This window comes from Rhinoderma darwinii, chromosome 4 (genome assembly GCF_050947455.1).
Source record: "Rhinoderma darwinii isolate aRhiDar2 chromosome 4, aRhiDar2.hap1, whole genome shotgun sequence".
NCBI lineage: Eukaryota > Metazoa > Chordata > Amphibia > Anura > Rhinodermatidae > Rhinoderma > Rhinoderma darwinii.
The window spans coordinates 219135951-219161674 of NC_134690.1; the positions used below are offsets into that span (position 1 = coordinate 219135951).

Consider the following 25724-nt stretch of genomic DNA (forward strand, 5'->3'; position numbering starts at 1 on the left):
CTGATAATGAATACACATGATCATCCAGCCTGGACGTCATGTGTATTCAGAAACCTGACACTTCTGAATCTTTTCTGTGAGATTTCCAGCAAGTGAAACCAAATCTCGTTTACCTCCGTAATCTCGCGAGATTACGTGTGGCTTGCTGGAATCTCACAGAAAAGATTCAGAAGTGTCAGGATTCTGAATACACATGACGTCCAGGCTGGATTTCATGTATATTCATTATCAGGACACTTGATTAACGTTAATCTCTGTTTATGTGGCTGCACATCGCTGCTGTGTAAATGAATGGAGATGAGTGTATGACACTGACTGGTCACTGATTGGTCAGCATCATACACATAAACACGCCCAGTTAAAAACACAATACACGCCCAGTTGGACATAACAAAAAAAAAAACGCCCAATTGTCCATTTCAAAGCTCATTTGCATATATATATATATATATATATATATATATATATATAAAATAGCTCATAACTTGGCCAAAAATGAACGTTTTTAAAAAAAAAAAAAACTTTACGGTTATCTACATTGCAGCGCCGATCCCATGCAATAGGAGATAGGGATTTGAGAATCTGGTGACAGAGCCTCTTTAAGGAGGGTTGTATATGCTATATTATGGCATGTGGAGGTTCATATTGGAGAGCCAATGCAATGAAGCTCTCCCTCCCTTTGGAAGACCTGTCATTCATCAGTCTTTTCCTCTGCAGAAAATCTGCACAACATTGGATCAGCCATATGACCAGGGCTTGTAAACATTGGGGCAGATTTACTATTTAATTAAAATTAGCCAGATGGCGCATGCCATTGCCGTGAACCACACTTATTCACGGCTTTAGACACTTTTTACGTCTCGCTCAACAAAAGGGATGGGACCTAGAGGAAAGAAAAAGCAGCTGAAATGAGATGCTGTGAGTAAAAAATTGTGACAAAATTTTGGCCAAAAAAATAAATCATTCCATAAACTAAGTCAACCAAGAGGTGGTATAAGGTAAAGAAAAAGTGTCTAAGGGAATGTTCACATTTGCTTTGCCCTGGGATGGCATCAAAATAACAGATGCAAATGGATTACAATAAGTTTTTACCAGTTTTACATTGACTACAGTGATAATAGTAACCCGTCCATTAGACACTTGTTTTAAATGTTTGTTTTGTTTTTTAAAGGGAGACAGTTTTTTGCAGGAGGAATTTTGAGGCAGATTTTCCTCTACCTGCACGCCGATTTTCGCTGCGTTTTTCGCCCGCGGCCATTGAGCGCCGCAGACAAAAAACGCCGCAAAATACGCTTTCTCTGCCTCCCATTGATGTCAATGGGAGGTCAGAGGTGTAAACGCCCGAAGATAGGGCATGTCCCTTTTACACGCGAGTCGTTTTTTCCGCTCGCGGGAAAAAACGCCTCCATCTCCCATTGAAATCAATGGGAGGCATTTTTGGCGCGTTTTGCAGTTTCCACGTCAAAAAAACTCTGTGTGAACTCTCCCTTAGGCCTTATTCACACGAATGTGTTAGTTTTGCGCGTTTTTGCGCGCGTAAAAAACTCAGCGTTTTTCCTGCGTTGCAGTTCCGTGTGTCAGTGTATGGTGCTTGTCAGCGTTTTTTTATGCACGTATGTCATCAGTATGTCACACGTTTCACATCCGCAAAATAAACTGAAGGTGGTGTTTTTCTTTTTCAAAATAATTTCTTTAGCAACTGCTGCGTGAATCACGCACAGCACACGGATGTGCGTCCATGTGCTGTCTGTGATTTTCACGCACTCATTGACTTCAATGGGTGCGTGATGCGCAAAAAACGCACAAGTATAGGACATGCAGTGAGTTTCACGCAGCGGACACACGCTGCGTGTAAAACACGGAATGTCCCCATTGAATTGCATAGGTCCGTGTGACGTGCGTTATTTTCACCAGCGTAACACGGACGTGAAATACGCTCGTGTGAATTAGGCATTAGCCTGTCAAAAAAACAGATGACTAACATAACGGGACACAAACAGAAGCAATTAAAAATCCCTTTGATATCAATGGGATTTTTAACCTAACCGTTTTTATCCATTATTCTGATATGAAAACGGATCAGAGTAACGGGTTATACAACGCAAGTGTGAACTTAGCCTAACTTGTAGCAAGATGTGCCAAATGTATCGTACAGTGTGCGCCACTACGATAAATGTGCCGCAGCCTCAGACTACCTGGTCTAAGTTTACGCTCTCCAAACCATAGACAGGATTAGTAAACCTTCCCCAGTGTGTGCAATGTTGTCTTCTCTGCCCATCTCAATTTTAACTGCTCTGGATCTCACTTTCTTAAAGAGGATCTGTCACTAGTTTATTAATCCCTATCTCCTAACTAATCTAATAGGCGCTATGATGCTGACAACTTCAGTGTGATTGGTTTTCAAAAAAAATAATTTATTATTTGGAAAGTTATGAGCAATTTTTCTAAATATGCTAATGTGGCTCTAATAGCCAAATAGGAGGTGACTCTTTCTTTTCACTCTGGGCGGTGAAATGTTTTCGTTATGAAGCGGTCCTATCGTCATACAGATTCTCCCCCTTCCCTGCCCAGCAACACAGTGTGATCATATAGTATACAGCTTCCATTGCCGACTGTGAGCCCAACTGGTGATATCTCCGGTTGTTTCACAGCTAGAACTGCGATGCTGGTGCCATATGAAAGATTAGAATCTTATCTTTCATATGACACCAGAACCGCAGCCCGAGATATGGGCTTCCCTCTAGCCTGAGTCTCTCACACTGTGTGAAGCAGCTTCAAGCCGATAGGACAGTGTCAGAAGCTGTGGGGTAGCTCCACCTCAGAAGAATCGCCGGTGTTACCCCCCAGTTGTTTAAAGAGGCTCTGTCACCAGATTCTCAAATCCCTATCTCCTATTGCATGTGATCGGCGCTGCAATGTAGATAACAGTAACGTTTTTTGTTTTTTTAAAACGTTCATTTTTGGCCAAGTTATGAGCTATTTTATATATATGCAAATTAGGTTTTAAATGGACAACTGGGCGTGTATTGTGTTTTTAACTGGGCGTGTTTACTTGTTTTACTAACTGGGCGTTGTGAATAGAAGTGTATGATGCTGACCAATCAGTGACCAGTCAGCATCATGCACTCCTCTCCATTCATTTACACAGCAGCATCACGTTCTTACTAGAACGATGTGCAGCCACATACACAGACATTAACGTTAATCAAGTGTCCTGATAATGAATACACATGACCTCCAGCCTGGACGTCATGTGTATTCAGAATCCTGACACTTCTGAATCTTTTCTGTGAGATTTCCAGCAAGGGAAACAAAATTTCGTTTAACTCGTAATCTCGCGAGATTACGCGTGACTTGCCTCTTTAATAAAGGCTGATTTACATATTCAGAAAAGAGCTCATAACTTTCAAAATAATATACGTTTTGGGACACTATTTTTACTAACATTATCAGTGTGACAGCGCCTGGTAGATTAGCTAGGAGATAGGGCATTACTAAACTAGTTTCACACAAGTGCAATGTTTCAGACAAGATTTGCGTTTGTCTAACCATTACTTACTCATACTGCTGGGGCCATAGAAACAAGAATTGATCAGCTATGGGACCTACTGCTTCACCCACACTTTTGTCTAGTCACATCTTAATGTAAGAAAAAGCTGCAACATACACGTTAATCCTATGTAAGGCCGGTTTTACATACAGCGTTTTCATTGTTTGTTTTTTTTCTGCTGCCCCGCCCCCCCCAGGGAAAAAAAACCTCTATGGCCATATGTTAGTTTAAAGTCTATAGTATAGAATGTCTACATAAACAGCACTTTGGTTTTTTGGGTCAGTGGCATTTTTATCAAACCGCAGAATGCTCTAAGTATGGTGTTTTTTTTCCATAGGCTACACTATTACACAAATAAAAAAACAAAAAAACGCATGTACAGAATGACAATAAAAACCATAAAAACCATAAAAACCAAAGACGAATGTACAAACGCCATTAAAAACATTTTGCACTTAAAAATCTCTGAAATTTTTACAATTTTAAAAAAAATCAGATAAGAACCCTGTATAAAGGAGGCCTAAAAACATGGTCAGCATATACACTTACATGATTCATCCTGTATGGAAACTCTTTAGGAAATGCATAGGAAAACCTAGTTTTTACTGTAAAGAGAGGGAAACATTTTTGTAAAATACTAAATGGAATAACTTCTTGTAATTATTGATTACATTATTTTTTTCATTCAACCTTCTCCTACACCATGTGGGGCAACTGACAAACTCAGAGTTAAATAGGGCAATTGACGCTTTTTAAACGAATAATAGTGGTTACCTGCGGAAGGAGTAAAACAGGTGACCTCTTAAGGCAGAATGTTTCATAAAACAAATGTTAAAGTATACCTCCCTGTCCCCATTGGGGCTCAGAATCTCAATGACTGATTAACCTGATCAGTATGTTTTCAGCGTGTGGGAGAAAAAACACGGAGAGAATATACAAACCCTATGCAAATGTTGTCCTTGGTCGGATTGGAACCCAGGACCCCAGCGCTGTAAGGTTAAAGGCTATGGACACCTTTACATACGTTAGTAGTTACCTGAATTTTAAAAAGTTGCACTAAGTTTCATACTGCAATCTCCATTCCTTCTGTCATTTATTCATTTTCAGACTCCCGATAGGCAGTTTGCTACCTGCTCCTAGTTTCAGACTTCTCTTGTGGGCATGTCCCTCCCAGTACTACATGCTGTGTGTGAGGTTTGTGACTCCAGGATACTGCTGCCTTCACTAGCTCTCATGTATCAGCACAACTTTATCCCTGTACTGCATTCTCCTAGAGACACTTATACAGTCCATGTGTGATCTTCCGTTTCTCTCCTTTGCAGACACGGATGCGGTCTGTGTATGTAATCTCCCCCTGCAGATTCTGCTTTGTGTGCTTTCCTCCCTATCTGAACTGTGATACAGTAAAGTCTGTGTGATTCCCTCCTGGAACACTCTGCTGTGGGTTCTCTCCTTCCTACAGTCTGTAAAATCACTCTTCCCTTTCACCTGGCTTCTTTCCTCCCTATCCAACCTGCTGTGTACAACCTCCTTCCCACCCCTCCCTGCTGGTATCTCTAACACAGAGAAGGGACGGGAGAACAGATGACGTCAGCCTAAACACAAATGTGCTATCGGAACTGTGTCAGAAGCAGCACTACAGCCAGCTATGTATAGGTGTTGCAAACACACTACAGCAGCAACATTTTATCACATTTTTTATGAAGACTATTTAGAAAGTTGCTCAATTTTGCATTTAGGAAGAAAATGGAAAAAAAAAAAAAGAAAAAAACAACTGTGCAAGTGTCTATAGCCTTTAAATTAATTGCAACTGCATGCCCTTGTATTACCCTCATGTTTCATACAATCATGAATTGGTCCATATCCTTTTTACTTATGGTTTTAAATGTACTTCTAAATTAATTATAATAAAGATGACATACTATTATTGGTAATGTTTGTAGGAGTTTATATGTTCAGAAAAACAATGCAGCAGGAGTCCATTTTATTTCTAGACTTAATAGGCCTCTTAAAAATTGGTCATTGGACAACTACTTTTTGTCTGAAGGCTTGCCAAACGATAAGTTGGCCTCAGGAGTGACACTTGCTATTAGGACCATTTGTGATAATCTGATTAGTCCTCAAAATGAGGCATTACACAGCACCCACTAAAATGAATGGGAGGTCTGTTTTCTGTACAGACACGCCGTGTTCTCCAGAACAAGAGGCGCCTTGTAGCTGCTTTTGGGGTCTCATACCATCTCTGTTCACGCTTAGCCAAATAACCCCTTTAATGATTACGTCAATACTTACATACAGAAGTAGCAGCAGAGATTAACCTTGTGTTTGAAACAACACCAAATTCCTGAAATGCAAATCAGAGAATTACTTTAAACCAACCCTATAAGGGCTCCATCTTAACAGCAGAATGTGGGATATCTTACAATAGAGATGGTAACAGACCCACACCTCCCAAACTTTTATTTTAATGTTCTTGCCTTACCTCTACTTTGGATGCCAAAAAGACACAAGTTGGTGCCATTAACACAGGGTCTATACTTTTTAAGGAATACCTAAAAAAAAAAAAATAATGTAAAACAAAAATAAAATCGTGCCAGCACTTTATACTGCATTATTGTAATTTATGTAAATATAAAAGGTACAATCAGAACATAAAAGGTGGAGATCAGAGATAAACCTGGGGCAGTGGCACAGACACACAGTCACTGATGATACACGGATGTTAAAATACTTCTAAACATGAAAGTTCCATTTGGAGGGTATCTTTATAAAGATATTGGCATACTAACTAGTTCAGTATGCAAATTGTACCGGTCATATAGATGCTCTGCTGTTGTCACAGTGGTGGTCACTATTTTAGCTGGATAGCAGACTTATTGGGTAAAATAACAGTTGTTTATAGATATCTACCTAGATATATAAATATAATGGTGGTTTCTCTTGGCTCAAATACCCACAGAATCTCTCTCAGACCGGAGCAGGCAAAATTAAATTTGGTATGATCCAACAAATACCCTAAATAGCATATATAAAGTACAGTGAAGTTTACCGCTCAGACGGCACTGGTAACAGTCCAATATCATTCAGTATGGACTCTCTCCCAGAAAAATGCAGTGGACGGTCCGCAATCCAATGAGGGTGTGGATGGTAATTCTTATCCTTGTAGTTCCACCAAGCGCCTTATCGTCTCTCTCCACATTCAAAGAACTCCTGGTAGGAAAAGGATCTTATGTCTCTAATAGATGGAAAAAGGAAGACACATGGTGCAACACCCTCTGAAAAAAGATTGCTCCACGCCAAGTTTAATCCATACTCACAGAAGTAACAAGAAATAAAAGCATCAAGGTAAGTAAAAATCTTTAAAATTTCTAAGCGGCACGCCAAACACTCTCGCCCGACCCTGGGTTTCGCCCTTCCGGCTTCCTCTGGGGCATTTTTTCAGAGGGTGTTGCACTATGTGTCTTCCTTTTTCCATCTATTAGAGACATAAGATACTTTTCCTACCAGGAGTTCTTTGAATGTGGAGAGAGACGATAAGGAGCTTGGTGGAACTACAAGGACAAGAATTACCATAAACACCCTCATTGGATTGCGGACTGTCCACTGCATTTTTCTGGGAGAGAGTCCATACTGAATGATATTGGACTGTTACCAGTGCCGTCTGAGCGGTAAACTTCACTGTACTTTATATACCTAGATATATACTTGCCCTTCTATCTATTTTATTGAATGGTATAGGTTTTACTGGCCATATAAATACATGTGAATACAAGTCCCAAGTCTGAATTTATATATGTGGCTTAATATTGGTTTAAGAGATCAGAGATAAACTGCAGCATTTATATTTATGCAAATAACTAGTCAGCAAAAACACACTGGGCCTCATTTATTAAGACTGACAAAAAAAACAAAACTGGGCTTGTTACCAATAGCAACCAATAACAGTGCAGTTTTCATTTTTTCACCCGGACCCCGCACCGTTAAGCCGCTCCGGTGCTTTCCGGGCACAGGATGTACACGCCGGATGCAGTTGGCTCCAGTCACGGAATAGCAGCCGAGCTGCAGAACCGCTCCTATTCAAGTCAATAGGAGCAGGGCAGCAGTGCGGCCGCTATGAAAAATACGGAGCAAACTGCTTCCGGCACCATACATCGCAACATCCAGTGACCATGCAGCCACCTGAAAAAAAGCCAAGCAGAGCCACTATTTTCTAGCAATCAGCGTGGGTCACAGAGGTCAGATTCCTGTGGCATTTCCTAGCGCTATGCCACCAATGTCTATCCTGAGAAAACCCCTTTAAGATAGAAGATATATGCAAAATAAAGATATTAAACCTTTGCTAAAGAGGACACACACAACATATTTGGTATATTTGTGTCATGAGGTTCAAGTTAGGGAAATTAATCGAAATTCAGCACAGTTAATCGATGTCATCTTGCGAATTTCGGTTTTATCAATTATTTTCTCCCAGTTTATCTGCATCTTCAGGACGCAGATACAGTTGAATCCAATGGTAGATCAGGGGACCGTAAGGACCCTGCTTCCCCATTCACTATGCATCGCTGGACGCGAGGGAGTGACGTCATTGCGCCTGTCTGTGCCGTGCCGCACAGACCAGAGGGATCGCCTCTACTCATCATTGGAACGGGTTTAGGCGAGTATGTATATTGGGGGCAGATGTGGGAGCATTATACGGTGTGGAAGGCAGCTTTGGGGGGCATTATACGGTGTGGAGGGCAGCTATAGGTAGAATTATACAGTATGGAGGGCAGCATTATATGGGATGGAGGGCAGCTATGGGGAGTAGGGTTGTCACGATACCAGAATTTGGACTTCGATACTTTGTGTAGTATTCCGATACTCTATACAAAAACTGTCATTTTATGTGGTAATAATGTCGGAATGCTTAACCTATCCAAGCGATTCTGAGATTGTTTTCTCGTGACACATTGGGCTTTATGTTAGTGGTAAAATTTGGTCGATATATGCAGTGTTTATTTGTGAAAAATTGCAAAATTCAGAAAAAAAATGTGAATTTTTCTGAATTTAAATTCATCTGCTTCGAAAACAGATGGTTATACCACCCAAAATAGTTACTAGTTCACATTTCCCATATGTCTACTTTAGATTTGCATCATTTTTTGAACACACTTTTATTTTTCTTGGACGTTACAAGGCTTAGAACATAAACAGCAATTTCTCACATTTTTACAAAAATTTCAAAAGGCTTTTTTTTAAAGGTACCTGTTCAGTTCTGAAGTGGCTTTGAGGGGCCTATGTATTAGAAACCCCCATAAGACACCCCATTTTAAAAACTAGACTCCCTCAAAGTATTCAAAACAGCATTTAGAAAGTTTTTTTTAACCCTTTTGGCATTTCACAGGAATTAAAGCAAAGGAGGTGAACTTTGCAAATTTCATTTTTCTTGCCGAATTAAAATTTTATTCAATTTATTTCTGTAACACAGAAGGTTTTACCAGAGAAACACTACTAAATATGTTTTGTCCAGATTCTGCAGTTTTTAGAAATGTCCCACATGTGGCTCTAGTGTGCTCGTGGACGAAAACACAAGCCTCGGAAGCAAAGAAGCACCTAGTGCATTTTGGGGCCTCTTTTTTATTAGAATATATTTCAGGTAGCATGCCAGGTTTGGAGAGGTGTTGAGGTGCCAAAACAGTAGGAATCCCGCAATAGTGACCCCATTTTGGAAACTGCACCCCTAAAGGAATTCATTTATGGTTGTTGTTACCATTTTGACCGCACAGTTTTTTTCACAGAGCGTATTTGAATTGCCCAATTTGTCCTGAGTGCGGCAATACCCCAATTGTTACGATAAACTGCCATTTGGGTCCATGGAAGGGATCAGAAGGAAAGGACCACCATTTGGCCTGCTGGGGATTTTCTGGTGCTAAGTCATGTATGCAGAAGCCCCTGAGGTACCAGTACATTTGAAACCCCAGAGAAGTGACCCCGTTTTAAAAACTAAACCCATTAAGGCATTTATCTAGAGGTGTAGTGAGCATTTTGACACCACAGGTATTGTGTAAAAGATAATGCGCAGCAGATGGTGCAGTGTGAGATTTGCAATTTTCTATACATACAGTGAAGGAAATAAGTATTTGATCCCTTGCCGATTTTGTAAGTTTGCCCACTGTCAAAGACATGAACAGTCTAGAATTTTTAGGCTAGGTTAATTTTACTAGTGAGAGATAGATTATATAAAATTAAAAAAAGCTGAAAATCACATTGTCAAAATTATATATATGTATTTGCATTGTGCACAAAGAAATAAGTATTTGATCCCTTTGGCAAACAAGACTTAATACTTGGTGGCAAAACCCTTGTTGGCAAGCACAGCAGTCAGACGTTTTTTGTAGTTGATGATGAGGTTTGCACAGATGTTAGATGGAATTTTGGCCCTCTCCTCTTTGCAGATCATCTGTAAATCATTAAGATTTCGAGGCTGTCGCTTGGCAACTCGGATCTTCAGCTCCCTCCATAAGTTTTCGATGGGCTTAAGGTCTGGAGACTGGCTAGGCCACTCCATGACCTTAATGTGCTTCTTTTTGAGCCACTCCTTTGTTGCCTTGGCTGTATGTTTCGGGTCATTGTCGTGCTGGAAGACCCAGCCACGAGCCATTTTTAATGTCCTGGTGGAGGGAAGGAGGTTGTCACTCAGGATTTGACGGTACATGGCTCCATCCATTCTCCCATTGATGCGGTGAAGTAGTCCTGTGCCCTTAGCAGAGAAACACCTTCAAAACATAATGTTTCCACCTCCATGCTTGACAGTGGGGACGGTGTTCTTTGGGTCATAGGCAGCATTTCTCTTCCTCCAAACACGGCAAGTTTTGTTAATGCCAAAGAGCTCAATTTTAGTCTCATCTGACCACAGCACCTTCTCCCAATCACTCTCAGAATCATCCAGATGTTCATTTGCAAACTTCAGACGGGCCTGTACATGTGCCTTCTTGAGCAGGGGGACCTTGCGGGCACTGCAGGATTTTAATCCATTACGGCGTAATGTGTTACCAATGGTTTTCTTAGTGACTGTGGTCCCAGCTGCCTTGAGATCATTAACAAGTTTCCCCCGTGTAGTTTTCGGCTGAGCTCTCACCTTCCTCAGGATCAAGGATACCCCACGAGCTGAGATTTTGCATGGAGCCCCAGATCGATGTCGATTGACAGTCATTTTGTATGTCTTCCATTTTCTTACTATTGCACCAACAGTTGTCTCCTTCTCACCCAGCGTCTTACTTATGGTTTTGTAGCCGATTCCAGCCTTGTGCAGGTCTATGATCTTGTCCCTGACATCCTTAGAAAGCTCTTTGGTCTTGCCCATGTTGTAGAGGTTAGAGTCAGACTGATTAATTGAGTCTGTGGACAGGAGTCTTTTATACAGGTGACCATGTAAGACAGCTGTCTTTAATGCAGGCACCAAGTTGAATCTGGAGCGTGTAACTGGTCTGGAGGAGGCTGAACTCTTAGGCCTCATTCACACGGCAGGGTTTCCCGGCCGGGTGCCGGCCGTTCATAAATCGGCCGGCACCCGGCTGCTTTAGGAATGATAGACCCCTAATGGGGCTATTCACACGACCGATTTTTTGACGGCCGGAAAATCCGGCCGTCAAAAAATAGGACATGCTCTATCTTTGCCCGGGCACCCGGCCGCCCGGCTCCCATAGAAGTCTATGGGGCCGGGTATTACACGGCCATCACCGGAATGTGTTCCGAGTGATGGCCGGGTTTCCCGGCGCTTGCGCTCTATCTCCTCCTCCTCACAGCGCAGAGTGCATGTGAGGAGGAGGAGTTGATGCCATTCTAACGAATGGCATCGCTGTACACTGTGTTGCAGGGCCGGGGTGTACAGCAGGTGGAAGGGAGCGCTGCGCTGGCTCCCTTCCCCTGCTTGTTAAAAGCACCCTGGCTCGGCGACACCTTCGATGGCGCCGCTAGTAGTAGTAGTAGCAGCAGCTGCTGCGGCTGCTACTACTGTAGCGACGCCACTATAGCAGAGCGGGGAGGTATCTCCCCGCTCTGCTATGTGCTAGCCGCACTTTAGCTCCTTGAAGGAGCGGAATCCCCGTGTTTTCGGGGATTCCGCTCCTGGACAGAGCGCTTGATGTCTCTGTCCATATCTGGGCAGTGACATCAGGGGAAACTCCTGAAGCGGAATCCCCGAACACATGGGGATTCCCCTTCAGGAGCTGCCGCTGATGTCACTGTCCGGATCTGCCCGGCCCGGCACGGATGCATAACTTTATGCAAACCGGCCGGGCAAAATGGCCGATTTTACCGGCCGACACTCGGGCTCGGGAACGACCCGGTCGTGTGAATCCCGCCATCGGCCTCATTCACACGACAGGGTCCGAGTGTCGGCCGGGAAAATCGGCCGTTTTTGGCCGATTTTCCCGGACGGTTTGCATCCATTTTGCATCCGTTCCGATTCCGTTCCGGGCCGAGTTGCCGTTTTTACCGGCCGATTTGGACCCGATTTGAATCCATTTTTTTCCCTGTCCGTTTTAAAAATCGGATGAATTTCATTTAATATTTGTTGCCACACACAGCCCTTTGTAGATAATGCCACACAGCCCCCTGTAGGCGATGCCACACAGCCCCCTGCAGGCGATGCCACACAGCCCCCTGCAGGCGATGCCACACAGCCCCCTGCAGGCGATGCCACACAGCCCCCTGCAGGCGATGCCACCCAGTCCCCTGCAGGCGATGCCACCCAGCTCCCTGTAGGTGATGCCACCCAGCCCCCTGTAGGCGATGCCACCCAGCCCCCTGTAGGCGATGCCACACAGCCCCCTGTAGGCGATGCCACACAGCCCCCTGTAGGCGATGCCACACAGCCCCCTGTAGGCGATGCCACACAGCCCCCTGTAGGCGATGCCACACAGCCCCCTGTAGGCGATGCCACACAGCCCCCTGTAGGCGATGCCACACAGCCCCCTGTAGGCGATGCCACACAGCCCCCTGTAGGCGATGCCACACAGCCCCCTGTAGGCGATGCCACACAGCCCCCTGTAGGCGATGCCACACAGCCCCCTGTAGGCGATGCCACACAGCCCCCTGTAGGCGATGCCACACAGCCCCCTGTAGGCGATGCCACCCTGCCCCCTGTAGGCGATGCCACCCTGCCCCCTGTAGGCGATGCCACCCTGCCCCCTGTAGGCGATGCCACCCTGCCCCCTGTAGGCGATGCCACCCTGCCCCCTGTAGGCGATGCCACCCTGCCCCCTGTAGGCGATGCCACCCACCCTGCCCCCTGTAGGCGATGCCACCCACCCTGCCCCCTGTAGGTGATGCCAATATTTGTTGCCACACACAGCCCTTTGTAGATAATGCCACACAGCCCCCCTGGTAGGCGATGCCACACAGCCCCCTGCAGGCGATGCCACACAGCCCCCTGCAGGCGATGCCACACAGCCCCCTGCAGGCGATGCCACACAGCCCCCTGCAGGCGATGCCACACAGCCCCCTGCAGGCGATGCCACACAGCCCCCTGCAGGCGATGCCACACAGCCCCCTGCAGGCGATGCCACACAGCCCCCTGCAGGCGATGCCACACAGCCCCCTGCAGGCGATGCCACACAGCCCCCTGCAGGCGATGCCACACAGCCCCCTGCAGGCGATGCCACCCAGCCCCCTGCAGGCGATGCCACCCAGCCCCCTGCAGGCGATGCCACCCAGCCCCCTGCAGGCGATGCCACCCAGCCCCCTGCAGGCGATGCCACCCAGCCCCCTGCAGGCGATGCCACCAAGCCCCCTGTAGGTGATGCCACCAAGTCCCCTGTAGGCGATGCCACACAGCCCCCTGTAGGCGATGCCACACAGCCCCCTGTAGGCGATGCCACACAGCCCCCTGTAGGCGATGCCACACAGCCCCCTGTAGGCGATGCCACACAGCCACCTGTAGGCGATGCCACACAGCCACCTGTAGGCGATGCCACACAGCCACCTGTAGGCGATACCACACAGCCCCCTGTAGGCGATGCCACACAGCCCCCTGTAGGCGATGCCACACAGCCCCCTGTAGGCGATGCCACACAGCCCCCTGTAGGCGATGCCACACAGCCCCCTGTAGGCGATGCCACCCAGCCCCCTGTAGGCGATGCCACCCTGCCCCCTGTAGGCGATGCCACCCTGCCCCCTGTAGGCGATGCCACCCTGCCCCCTGTAGGCGATGCCACCCTGCCCCCTGTAGGCGATGCCACCCTGCCCCCTGTAGGCGATGCCACCCACCCTGCCCCCTGTAGGCGATGCCACCCACCCTGCCCCCTGTAGGTGATGCCACCCACCCTGCCCCCTGTAGGTGATGCCACCCTGCCCCCTGTAGGTGATGCCACCCACCCTGCCCCCTGTAGGTGATGCCATCCACCCTGCCCCCTGTAGGTGATGCCACCCACCCTGCCCCCTGTAGGTGATGCCACACAGTCCCCTGTAGGTTGCATCCATCCCCCCCCCCTTTCCAGGAGAAGTCACTAACTTAAATGTCCATATATGGACAGTGTAGTCACTGACTTCTCCTGAAGAGGAATTCCCTGCCACAGGTCGGGAATTCCGCTTCAGAAGTGAGTGACGTCACTGTGTCCATATATGGACAGTGTAGTCACTCACTTCTCCTGTAGCTGAATCCCCGGCCATAGAGTCGGGGATTTCGCTGCAGAAGTGAGTGACTTCGCTGTGTCCATATATGGACAGTGTAGTCACTCACTTCTCCTGTAGCGGCATCCCCGGCCATAGAGTCGGGGATTCCGCTGCAGAAGTGCGTGACTTCGCTGTGTCCATATATGGACAGTGTAGTCACTCACTTCTCCTGTAGCGGCATCCCCGGCCATAGAGTCGGGGATTCCGCTGCAGAAGTGCGTGACTTCGCTGTGTCCATATATGGACAGTGCAGTCACGCACTTCTCCTGTAGCGGAATCCCCAATCCCCAGCCGGAGATTGGGGATTCCGACTCCTACAGCGAGCAATAAAAGATCCTCCTCCTCACATGCACTCTGCACTGTGAGGAGGAGGAGAGAGAGAGTGCGCGAGCGACGGTAGACCCGGCCATCACTCGGGACACATTCCGGTGATGGCCGTGTATTACCCGGCCCCATAGACTTCTATGGGAGCCGGGCGGCCGGGCACCCGGCTGAAAATAGAGCATGTCCTATTTTTTGACGGGCGGTTTTCCCGGCCGTCAAAAAATCGGTCGTGTGAATAGCCCCATTAGGGGTCTATTATTCCTAATGCAGCCGGGTGCCGGCCGATTTATGAACGGCCGGCACCCGGCCGGGAATCCCTGTCGTGTGAATTCCGCCTTAATGGTTGGTAGGGGATCAAATACTTATTTCTCTGTGCACAATGCAAATAAATATATAGAATTTTGACTATGTGATTTTCTGTTTTTTTTTTTTAAATATAATCTATCTCTCACTGGTAAAAGTAACCTAGCCTAAAAATTCTAGATTGTTCATGTCTTTGACAGTGGGCAAACTTACAAAATCAGCAAGGGATCAAATACTTATTTCCTTCACTGTATATGCCATTTCAGTGTCCGATATATTGTTCCCAGCATGCGCCACCGGAGATATATACCCCATAAATTGTAATGTGGGTTCTCCTGGGTACGGCACTACCCTACATGTGGCTGTTAGCAGCTGCCTGGGCACACAGCAGGGCCCAGAGGGGAAAGATGAGGGGGATAAACTGTGCAGAGTGCATCAGGGTAAGTAAAACTGGGGTAAATTAAAAATCAAGGGATGTATGATACATTTGCAAACCCTTTCATACAGAGCTCTGGTTTTTCAGGACACGTGTTACATTGGTATATTGTGTCCTTCCTTATCCCCCTCTTATAGCAGACTTTGCACCTCTTTTGTCTTTTTCCCTTCCCACCAGTGTGGGGAACTTCTTCTGGAAAGTGTTGCCCTGGTACGATGCGTGCGGCCCCGCTTCCAGAAGTACTGGGTGCCCCCCCCTTCTTGGTCCCTAAAGATTAGGTTCTAGATAACCACCTCTTGAAATTCCAGGAAAGTTCCCCTCTGGCATGTACATCGACGTAGCATGTACACATTGTACAATGCCATCTGTATGATGTGCACGGCCAGCTTCTTATACCACACCGCATGGCGCTGTAGGGCTTCAGGACTTGATCTGACAAGGCCACCCCTCCCATGTATCTATTGTAGTCCAGGATGCAGTCTGGTTTGGGGGTCTCTGTACTGGTACCTCTCTTGTCCTTGTACTTGACACACCATATGTTGCTGCTAGAATGTGCCCTGCACTCACCCCTTCTGAGGGTTTGCCCAAGCAGAGTCTTAGGGAGGCCTCTCAGATTTCTTCTAGCAGTGCCGCATGCCGCAGTACTTCTGGAAGCAAGGCACTTGAATAGTGGGACACTGGTATAAAAATTATCCAGGTAGAGGTGGTAACCCTGGTCCAGCAGTGGGTGCACCAAATCCCACACAATTTTTGCATAACTCCCAGTAAAGGGGGGGGGGCATTCTGGGGGCTGAATACTGGCGTCCTTCCCTTTATATATCCTAAACTTGTAGGTATACCCTGATGCACTCTCGCACAGCTCATACATCTTCACATCATACCTTGCCCTCTTGCTCGGCAGGTACTGGCGGAATTGAAGCCTCCCTTTAAAATGTACCAAGGACTCAAGGGAAATACACTTCTCGGGGGTGTATGCTTGGGAAAAATCGGGCACTAAAATGGTCTAATTAGGGGTCTCCGTTTATACAAACGGTCAAAACTGGGCTCATCTCGGGGTGGGTACTGCTTATTATCTCTTCTTTTCAATTTTCTTTTTATTGTTTTAAACAAAATTAAATCATACAAACAGAATGTCAAACAGTTTTTGACAGCATATGAAGGTACAATCAAGCAGATGTAAAATGCCAGTAAATACAATGTAACGTTGTATATGCTGGGCGCTGCTCATTATCCGTATAATGTAAGAAGCGAAGTATTGCCTCATTTTTATTAGGTTCCAGTTCAGTTCTGAAGTTGCTTTGAGGGGCCCATATATTAGAAACCCCTATCAAACACCCCTTTTTAGAAACTAGTCCCCTCAAAGTATTTACAACAGCATTTAGAAAGTTTATTAACCCTTTAGGTGTTTCACAGGAATTTAGAGCAAAGTAGAGGTGAAATTTACATATTTCTTTTTTTTGTCAGAAAATCCTTTTTATTCCATTTTTCTTTATAACACAAAAGGTTTTATCAGAGAAACGCAACTCAATACGTATTGCCCAGATTCTGCAGTTTTGAGAAATATCGCACATGTGGCCCTAGTGTGGTAATGGACTGAAGCGCCGGCCTCAGAAGCAAAGGAGCACCTAGTGGATTTTGAGCCCTCCTTTTTATTAGGCACCATGTCCGGTTTGAAGAGGTCTTGTGGTGCCAAAACAGTGGAAACCCCCCAAAAGTGACACTATTTGGAAACTAGACCCCTTGAGGAATTCATTGCAGTTTTCATGGGGTGCAATGCGGCTTTTTGATCAGTTTTTATTCTATTTTTAACTGGCGTGGTGACTAAAAAACAGCAATTCTACTATGGTTTTTACAGCATTCACCGTGCGCTATAAACGACATTCACTTTATTCTGCGGGGCGATACGATTACGGCGATACCAGATGTTTAGAGTTTCTTTTACGTCTTATGGCGTTTTTTTTACAAAAAGTATTTTATTGTGCAATCATTTATTTTTTGTGTTGCCTTATTCTAAGAGCCATAACTTTTTTTATTTTTCCAATAAGAAAGCCGTGCGAGGACTTTTTTTTTGCGTAACGAACTGTAGTTTCGATCAGTACCATTTTTAGGTACATGAGACTTTTTGCTCTCTTTTTATTCAATTTTTTGGGAGGTGAGGTGACCAAATAATTGTGATTCTGGTATGGTTTGTTATTATCTTCTTTTAGGACGTTCACCGCGCTGGAAAAATAACTTTGTAGTTCAGGCCGTTATGGACGTGGCGATACCAATTATGTATAGTTTATTTATATTAATAATAAATGACTGATCAGGGAAAATGGGGGATTTTTACTTTTAAAACTTATTTTCACAAAACTTTTTTTTTACTGTATTACTTTGTCCCACTAGGGGACTTGAGGGCAGGAGGCCGTGATTGCAATTCCAATACACTGCACTACATGCGTAGTGCAGTGTATTAGAGCTGTCAGCTACTCACTGACTGCAAGCATAGTGGGTCCTGACTTTGTAGGCTTCCGTAGATGGCATAGCCGGACACCATTGTTAGGCGTCCGGTTGCCATAGCAACCATCTCTGCCCACTATCATGTAGCGGGCCGTCGATGGTGGTTTAAGCCCTAAACAGCCGCGATCGCTATTGAACGCGGCTTTTAAGGGGCATCAGCGGGGACACATCGATCGGTCCCCACGATAGGAGCTGCGGCAACTGCTGTACAAGACTGCATCTGTCATAGCTCCTGTATGTGTCGGGAAGGCTGCTGAAATGGGCGTTCCTCCCGTGACGTACGATTCCGTCATGGAGCTCGAACAGGATGGTTACCATGACGGAATAGTAAGTCACTGAGCGTTAAGGGGTTAAAGAGGCTCTGTCCCCAGATTATAAGTGCCCTATCTCCTACATAATCTGATTGGCGCTGTAATGTAGAGAACAGTGGTTTTTATTTGGAAAAACTAGCATTTTTTAGCAAATTATGAGCAATTTTAGATTTATGCTAATTAGTTTCTTAATGACCAATTGGGCGTGTTTTTACTTTTTACCAACTGGGCGTTGTACAGAGGAGTGCACAGTGTGATTGTGCAGTGAGAGAAGCTGGGCTGGAACAATGAGAAGTGTATGTCACTGATTAGTCACTGATTGGTCAGCGTCATACACTCCGCTGTACAACACCCAGTTGGTAAAAAGTAAAAACACGCCCAGTTGTCTATTAAGAAACTAATTAGTATAAATTTAAACTAGCTCATAACTTGCTCAAAAATGATCGTTTTCAAAATAAAAACCACTGCTGTTATCTACATTACAGCGCCGATCACATTATGTAGGAGATAGGGCACTCATATTCTGGTGACAGAGCCTCTAACATTGCTTTTTTTGTTTAAACTTTAAATTTACTAGCATATATCTATATGCCAGTACATTAACTGTCCTAACAAGAGGAAATATGGTCAGACAGCCCTGGGGTCCTTCAATTGACCCTGGGCTGTCTGCCCATATATGATATGTCCCTCGATCGCGTCACAGGGAATCCCTGTGACGCAATCCAAAGGGCATCCCCCCCCCCATCTCATTTACCCCTTAAATGCTGCGCTCAGCTTTGATCACAGCATTCAGGGGAATAACGACGGAGATGAGAAATTTCTCTTATCTCCACCCCGGGGCTTCAGCTGTGTAATACAACCATTGCCCCTGACAATAAGTGTGTGCACGCGATCAGCATAAGATGATGCGGCCGGCGCTGCACTAATGAGCAGCGGCGCAGGCACTGAAGACAGAACAGGGGGGTGTTTTGCAGTGCGCCCGCTGGCGCTCATTAGTTCAGCTCTGGCCGCATCACATCATGTTGACCGCGCGTACACTTGTCAGGACTCAGGAGCGGGGCAATGGCTGTATTACACATGTATTACACAGCCGCAGCCATGCTCTAACAACATTCATGTGTTACAATGCTAAGCTGTGCGGCTGTTTGGGGGTGCACAGTATCGAAGTTTTGATGCATAGTGCAACCATAGTGGGGAGCGCCAGACTCGGCGGCGGGCAGCTGTGGGGAGCGCCAGACTCGGCGGCGGGCAGCTGTGGGGAGAATTGTAACATGTGGGTGTGGCATTATACTGTGTGGGGAGCACTATGGGGGCAATAGACTGTGTGGGGGCAGTGTCAGTGGGTATATCGTATACAGTAGTATACAGCAGGCTCAGGGGATAAATATTAATTCAATGGCGTAGAATGCAAATAGGGGGCGTGGTATGCAAATAGGGTTGTGGTCTAAATAATCGTAATCGAGGTTACATATTTAATCGTGATTTTGATTTAGGTCATAATTGCCCAGCCCTCGTTTAGGTTATATCCTTTCCTGATACATTTTAAATTATTCTGCTTTAACATGCAATATGAAATAAGAAACTTAAGGGGGTTCATAGTGGTATTGCTTTAGGTAGCTTTAAAGTGATCTGTCACTTATTTGGTATCAATTACAGCAGTCCAATACCCATTTAAAAAAATATCTACAGCAGTATTTGTTAGCGTCTAATGCAAACATACAGTAACTCCACCAGTTACAGTACAATAACACCGGGCAGGCTCTGTGGAAGTAACACTTGGCCTGTCCTGCTTCCTCTAGTGCACGACCAGTCATTACAGACTGGTAATATAAAATATAGCCAAAGTTTTATTCTTAAACACTTTGCAGAAATCCTTGTGGCAGGCCTACTGACCACTCTCTAAATCCAAAAGAAACACTCACCTAGGTGAAAATACAAGGACTTTATCCCTGTCTTGTCCCTCGAAGTGTTAAAGTGCTGCATTGCTCCCCCCCCCCCAATTCTAGCAACCGTCATTTAGAGCTTGTAGCTGCCTCAATTCCTTATGAATATATTGTCAAATGGGCGGTCTTCACCGCCGTTGACAACTGGGCATGATCCTAAACTGCTCTGACAGATCAACCCCATCTGTCAGAGCAGCATAGGCTCACGCCCAGTTGTCAATTTATTAATAAATTAGCATATCAGCCATCGATATGAACCGGCTGAATGCAGGGGAAACAGAGAAGATTGAAGATTAACTGAGGCACCTACAAACATAAAATAAACGGTATTGGAATCGGGGGTGGGGTGAGAGAGCAATGCAGATATGGCAGCAGATAAACATTTCTGGGGACAGGATAGGTACTCTTTAAACAAATAGGCTAAGCAATGGTGCCCACTGACATAAAACCATCGCCCAATCCCGTTAAGATTAATTGGTTAGTTTAACAGTCATTCAACGTCTCTGGACAGTTTACGACCAGATTATCTATGGCTATGCAATGCAAGACACCAAGAAACAAAAATAAGAAAAGTGCAGTATGAAGAACTGCTCAACTTACCGAGCATAGAACCTTTTAAAGTAAACAGTGGCGGTTGCTATGACCTGTTGTCTTAATTTAAGATGTTCGCCTAAAGCTTGGATGACTGTAAAGGAATAACAGCAACATAAGAATAAATTATATTTAAGGGAGTTTTCAAAAGGTACATTGCTTGAATCGGGCTGAGCCGCAGTATCAGACACAGCTGTGGGAACATGGATCTGCTGAGTGGTGAGGGTACCAAGGGCTGGAACCTACCGGTCACATACTGGTGACCTATGCTAAGCATCAGCGATCAATCTTATATCGCAGAAATCTTCTTTAATGGTATTATGTCACGTTAGCAGCATGGCAAAAGGAATGGCATGTGTATTTATATGATTAATATAAGAATATTCATGGATAAAATTAAAGAAGCACTCCAGCAATTTGTTTTGGGGACAAATCATGCTAACTCACCAGTAAAATGCAATAATTTCTGCCCATCTCAGTTACATCTTTCCATTTTTATCCCTTTCATTATGGGCAGCTGTGTCATGTGATCTCAGTCTGACCACCAAAGTAGACCATGCTCTCATGTGTAGACAGGAGGTCACTCTCCCCTGTGTAGAAGATTTCCTGTGCATTACAGGATTACATCACCCATATAATCCCTCCTGTTAGCTCTAGCTTAGAGACCCCTCCGAACCCAGCTCCATCCTCCTTGTTCCTCTGTATGTCTCTCCATGCATATAGTGCAGCTGAAAAGATAATTTCTGCCTTATCTAAGGGAGCAGGAGTGTAGTGATATAATAGGAGGGTCCATACAATGATAAGCTGCAGAGATAAAACCAACTGACTGACATAACTTATACTATCTTTGAGTCCTGTGTGCAGAATCGCCAGTGTATTTCTATGAGATGCTGCTCCTCACTGTCTCCTGCTTGTATAGGCTGACATGGAAAAATCTACCACAAGCCGGTGGCAGATGACAGACTCAAGCTGCATCACATAGGATACACAAACTCTGTAGTGTGAGTTAGGGGGCAGCAGTTCTGCAGTGTGTCACTATCAAAAGCAAGAGGCAGGGAGAACAGTGTGAAGCTGCATCACATAGGATACATTGAGACTCAGCAGTGTGAGGACAGTTCCATCATCTATCTATCACTTGCTGCATAGGACTCAGCAGAGCAAGTGCAGTGTGAGGAGACTCTGCCCCCACTGCTTCTTCAAACCCAGGGGCACGATGGGAAATGTAGGCTGCATTAGGGGAACCATATCAGGGTGGAATAGGAACCAAGATGGGAGACAACCCATGAGTGATATTAGCTTAAACAGGCATACACAGGAGCCTTTACATTATTTTTCAATAATAGTTGCTTTATAAAGGCAAAACAATTTGTTAGGAGTGCTTCTTTAATTAAGCTGCAATGCAGCGATTTACTTTATAATTGCTGATGACATTTCACACTTCAAGCTTATACCATACATACCAGTTCACATAATACATCCACTTGTTGATAGATTGCATGTCCACCATTTAGATCTTGTATAACTGTGTGCATGTGAAACTGGTCTCTTGTTATGACTGACAGTAGAGCTCACTGAATGTAGTTTTGAGAAATCTGCCTTCCCTGACCTTAAAGGACTATGTACACCTTTGAAACCATTTTTTTTTTATTATTATTTTTTAAACATAATTATTTATCAATGTGTTTTGTGCAACTTTCTAAATACTTATTAAAAATTATTTTTACTTTTTGAGATACAGCTGCTTTGTATACTGTATACAAAGTAAAAATAATTTTTAATAAAACGGAATTAGAAAGTTGCACAAAACACACAGATAGACATTTCTTTAAAAAACAAAATGGTTTCAAAATGCGTACATAGCCAGTTCTAGTCAATTGACCTTCTATATTCACTGCTGCTTCTATATAATCTGAAAAGCTGGGACTTCTGTCTTTAATCCTCCTTCTCACCCTTTCCCCAGTATTAGGCCTGATTTACACGAGCGTGTGCGTTTTGCGCACGCAAAAAACGCTGAGTAAAAAGCATTTAACAGCTCCGTGTGTCATCAGTGTATGATGCGTGGCTGCGTGATTTTCTCGCAGCCGCCATCATTATGACACACCGTTTGGATGTTTGTAAACAGAAAAGCACGTGGTGCTTTTCTGTTTACATTCAGTTTGACAGCTGTTGCGCGAATCACGTGCAGCTTCCGTGCAGCATGCGTGGTTTTCTCGCACCCATTGACTACAATGGGTGCGTGATGCACGAACAGCGCACAAAGATAGGACATGTCGTGAGTTTTACGCAACGCACTCGCGCTGCGCAAAATTCACGCACTGTCTGCACTGCCCCATAGACTAATATAGGTGCGTACGACACGCGTGAAAAGCACGCGCGTATATTACGCTCGTGTAAATGATGCCTAATAGTTACTGATCTCCAAAACAAGCTGAGTAATTGAACGGAGAATTAAAATGCATACATTTAGGTAATCGTGGTGAAATATTTGGATCTATGGGAATCTTTAAGCTATGTTTACTTTTCGGTCAGGTTTCTGTTGTTCTATGATGGCCAGAATAGTGTAGTCTGATCTACTATCCTGTAAAAAAAAAAAAAAATGGGGTCAATAAGATGTGTCCAGGGCAGAGTCGCATACTGTAGAAAACTCAGTTATAAAAACTTTGCAAATGTATGCCAATTAGGTGTAAAGTGTTCACTGGGCGTACCTTGCGCTCCAAAGTGTTTGGCTGTGTCCAGCCTATATTTGCTGGATTGCTGTGGATAACGCCTCGTACATCATCCACAGTCCTCTCCAAATCTTGTAAGATGAATACCGACACACGCACAGAACAAAATGTAATCCTCTGCCCACAGTAAGGAATTCACTATGTGCTTGCGCCGGTTCACTGAATCCTGGCACAAGCGCATTGTGAATTCCCTGCTGTGGGCAGAGGATTCATTTTCTTTCTGCACATGCACTGGTCCCCATCTAAGTAGATTTGGAGAGGCCTGCGGATGAGGTACGAGACGTCATCCATGTCAATCTATTGAGGGCTGGGTAAGTACTGATTCAGTTGGACACTTGGAAGCTCTGGATGTGCCCAGCGAACTCTTTAGCCCTAATGAGCATACAGGGCAGTTGTTTTTATAAATTTATTTTCTAAGGTACGCCGCGCTATTGTGGACACAACCATAAATGTAGAAAGGGGTATACACGTGATACTGTTTGGTAGGAACAGTTTATAGCGGTAAAAGCTGCCGACAGGTTCCCTTTAAGTGAAAGAAGCAACTTGATGGGTTGCTGTGGACAACTGCTCCACTTTTCCCTCGTTCTCATTTTCATGAGCCTCCTATAGTTCTGAAAATAGTTGAAATTATTTACCATTTGTAAAAAATATCTGTAGCTTCCAATACTCTTCCTCAGTTAAGAATTTGAAGTCTTTTTGTCGTTCCTTTAATAAATCTTGTTTATCCAAAATCCATTGCAAACTGGGGAAAAACAAACAGTTAATATGAGGGAAGCTCATGTCTCCCCACAATATTTCAAAATAAGGATTAAAAGGAAAGTTCTCCGGCATTTTAAATATTGATGACCTATCACTAAGTTCCTTCTGATTCTTTTGCGCCGCCGCACTGGCCAGGGTTTTGGAGGCACTCTCCCCGAGGGCTCTGCCGCTTGGGAAGCTCCTGAAGTCACCTGATGCACTTTGGTCCCCTAACTTACATAATTAGGCTACACGCACACCTTGCATAGTTTGCTGCGGAAAATACGCAGCAAAACCGCAAGAAGTTAGCAGGAAAAAAAAACAACACACTTGTAGGGTGCCAAGGAAACAAACCAGGTAATGAAAGGGCACTCGACTAAGGTTATAAAAAATAACATTTTATTGATACAAAAGTACTCTAAAATAGTCACATCACAGATAATCACAGATAATCACAGATATCACAGATAATCCTGTATTGCAGAATGACAGACACACCGGGCCGGGTCAGAAAAGTACACGTGACCAGTATCACACTAAGGCCTCATGCACACAAACGTATTCTTTTCCTCCCGTAAATACGGGTCCTTGGTCACACGTATTCGATCCGTATTGCACCAGTATTTACGGACCCGTGCCCGTAAATACAGGTCCGGTGTCACCAGTATTCCACCCATATTTATGGGCACGTTTTCGCTGCAAAATTGCACTGCACTAAATTGGCAGCCCCTTCTCTCTATGGCTGGATTCACACGAGCACATTACGTCCGTAATGGACGAACGTATTTCGGCCGGAAGTCCCGGACCGAACACACTGCAGGGAGCCGTGCTCCTAGCATCATAGTTATGTACGATGCTAGGAGTCCCTGCCTCGCTGCCGGACAACTGTCCCGTACTGTAATCATGTTTTCAGCACAAGACAGTAGTTCCGCGGAGATGCAGGGACTCCTAGCATCGTACATAAGTATGATGCTAGGAGCCCGGCTCCCTGCAGTGTGTTCGGTCCAGGACTTGCGGCCGAAATACGTCCGTCCATTACGGATGTAATGTGCTCGTGTGAATCCAGCCTATCGGTGCAGGATAGAGAGAAGGGGCAGCCCTTTCCGCAGTAAAAGAAGTTCATACATACCCCGGCCGTTGTCTTGGTGACACGTCCCTCTTTCGACATCCAGCCCGACCTCCCTGGATGACGCGGCAGTCCATGTGACCGCTGCAGCGGTCACATGGGCTGAAACGTCATCTGAGGAGGCCGGATTGGAGGAAGAAGCAGGGAGTTCTGGGTAAGTATGAAATTCTGTTTTTTACACGTTGATCTATATTGTGATCGGTAGTCACTGTCCCGGGTGCTGAAAGAGTTACTGCCGGTCGTTTAACTCTTTCAGCACCCTGGACAGTGACTATCCAGATGTCGCCTAGCAATGCTCCTGTAATTACGGGCCCATAGACTTCTATTGGCCACAGGTACCTCCCCGTATACTTACAGGAAGGTTCCCGTGCCGTAGAAAAATATAGAACATGTCCTATTTCAGGCCGTAATAACGGCACGGGCAGGCCCATAGAAGTCAAAGGGGTTCCCGTAATTACAGGTGATAACGTGTGTGCATCCGTAATTACGGGAGCGTTGCTAGGCGACGTCAGGGGATAGTC

General features: G+C 45.1%; 1 protein-coding gene across 3 annotated transcripts in view; it reads right to left on the minus strand.

Annotated features, from left to right (window-relative positions):
• Positions 1–25724, minus strand: part of CCNC (cyclin C) — a 35479-nt gene that overhangs the window by 5658 nt on the left and 4097 nt on the right. For 2 of the 3 annotated variants that reach the window (XM_075864198.1, XM_075864199.1), the window contains exons 2-6: positions 23975–24081; positions 20623–20707; positions 6033–6102; positions 5843–5894; positions 4100–4155 (exon numbers count right to left, since the gene is read on the minus strand). In XM_075864198.1, the coding sequence (XP_075720313.1) occupies positions 4100–4155; positions 5843–5894; positions 6033–6102; positions 20623–20707; positions 23975–24081 (370 nt within the window). Of the gene's footprint in view, positions 1–4099; positions 4156–5842; positions 5895–6032; positions 6103–20622; positions 20708–23074; positions 23192–23974; positions 24082–25724 lie in introns of those variants that run through there. The other variant, XM_075864200.1, reaches the window with a different exon arrangement.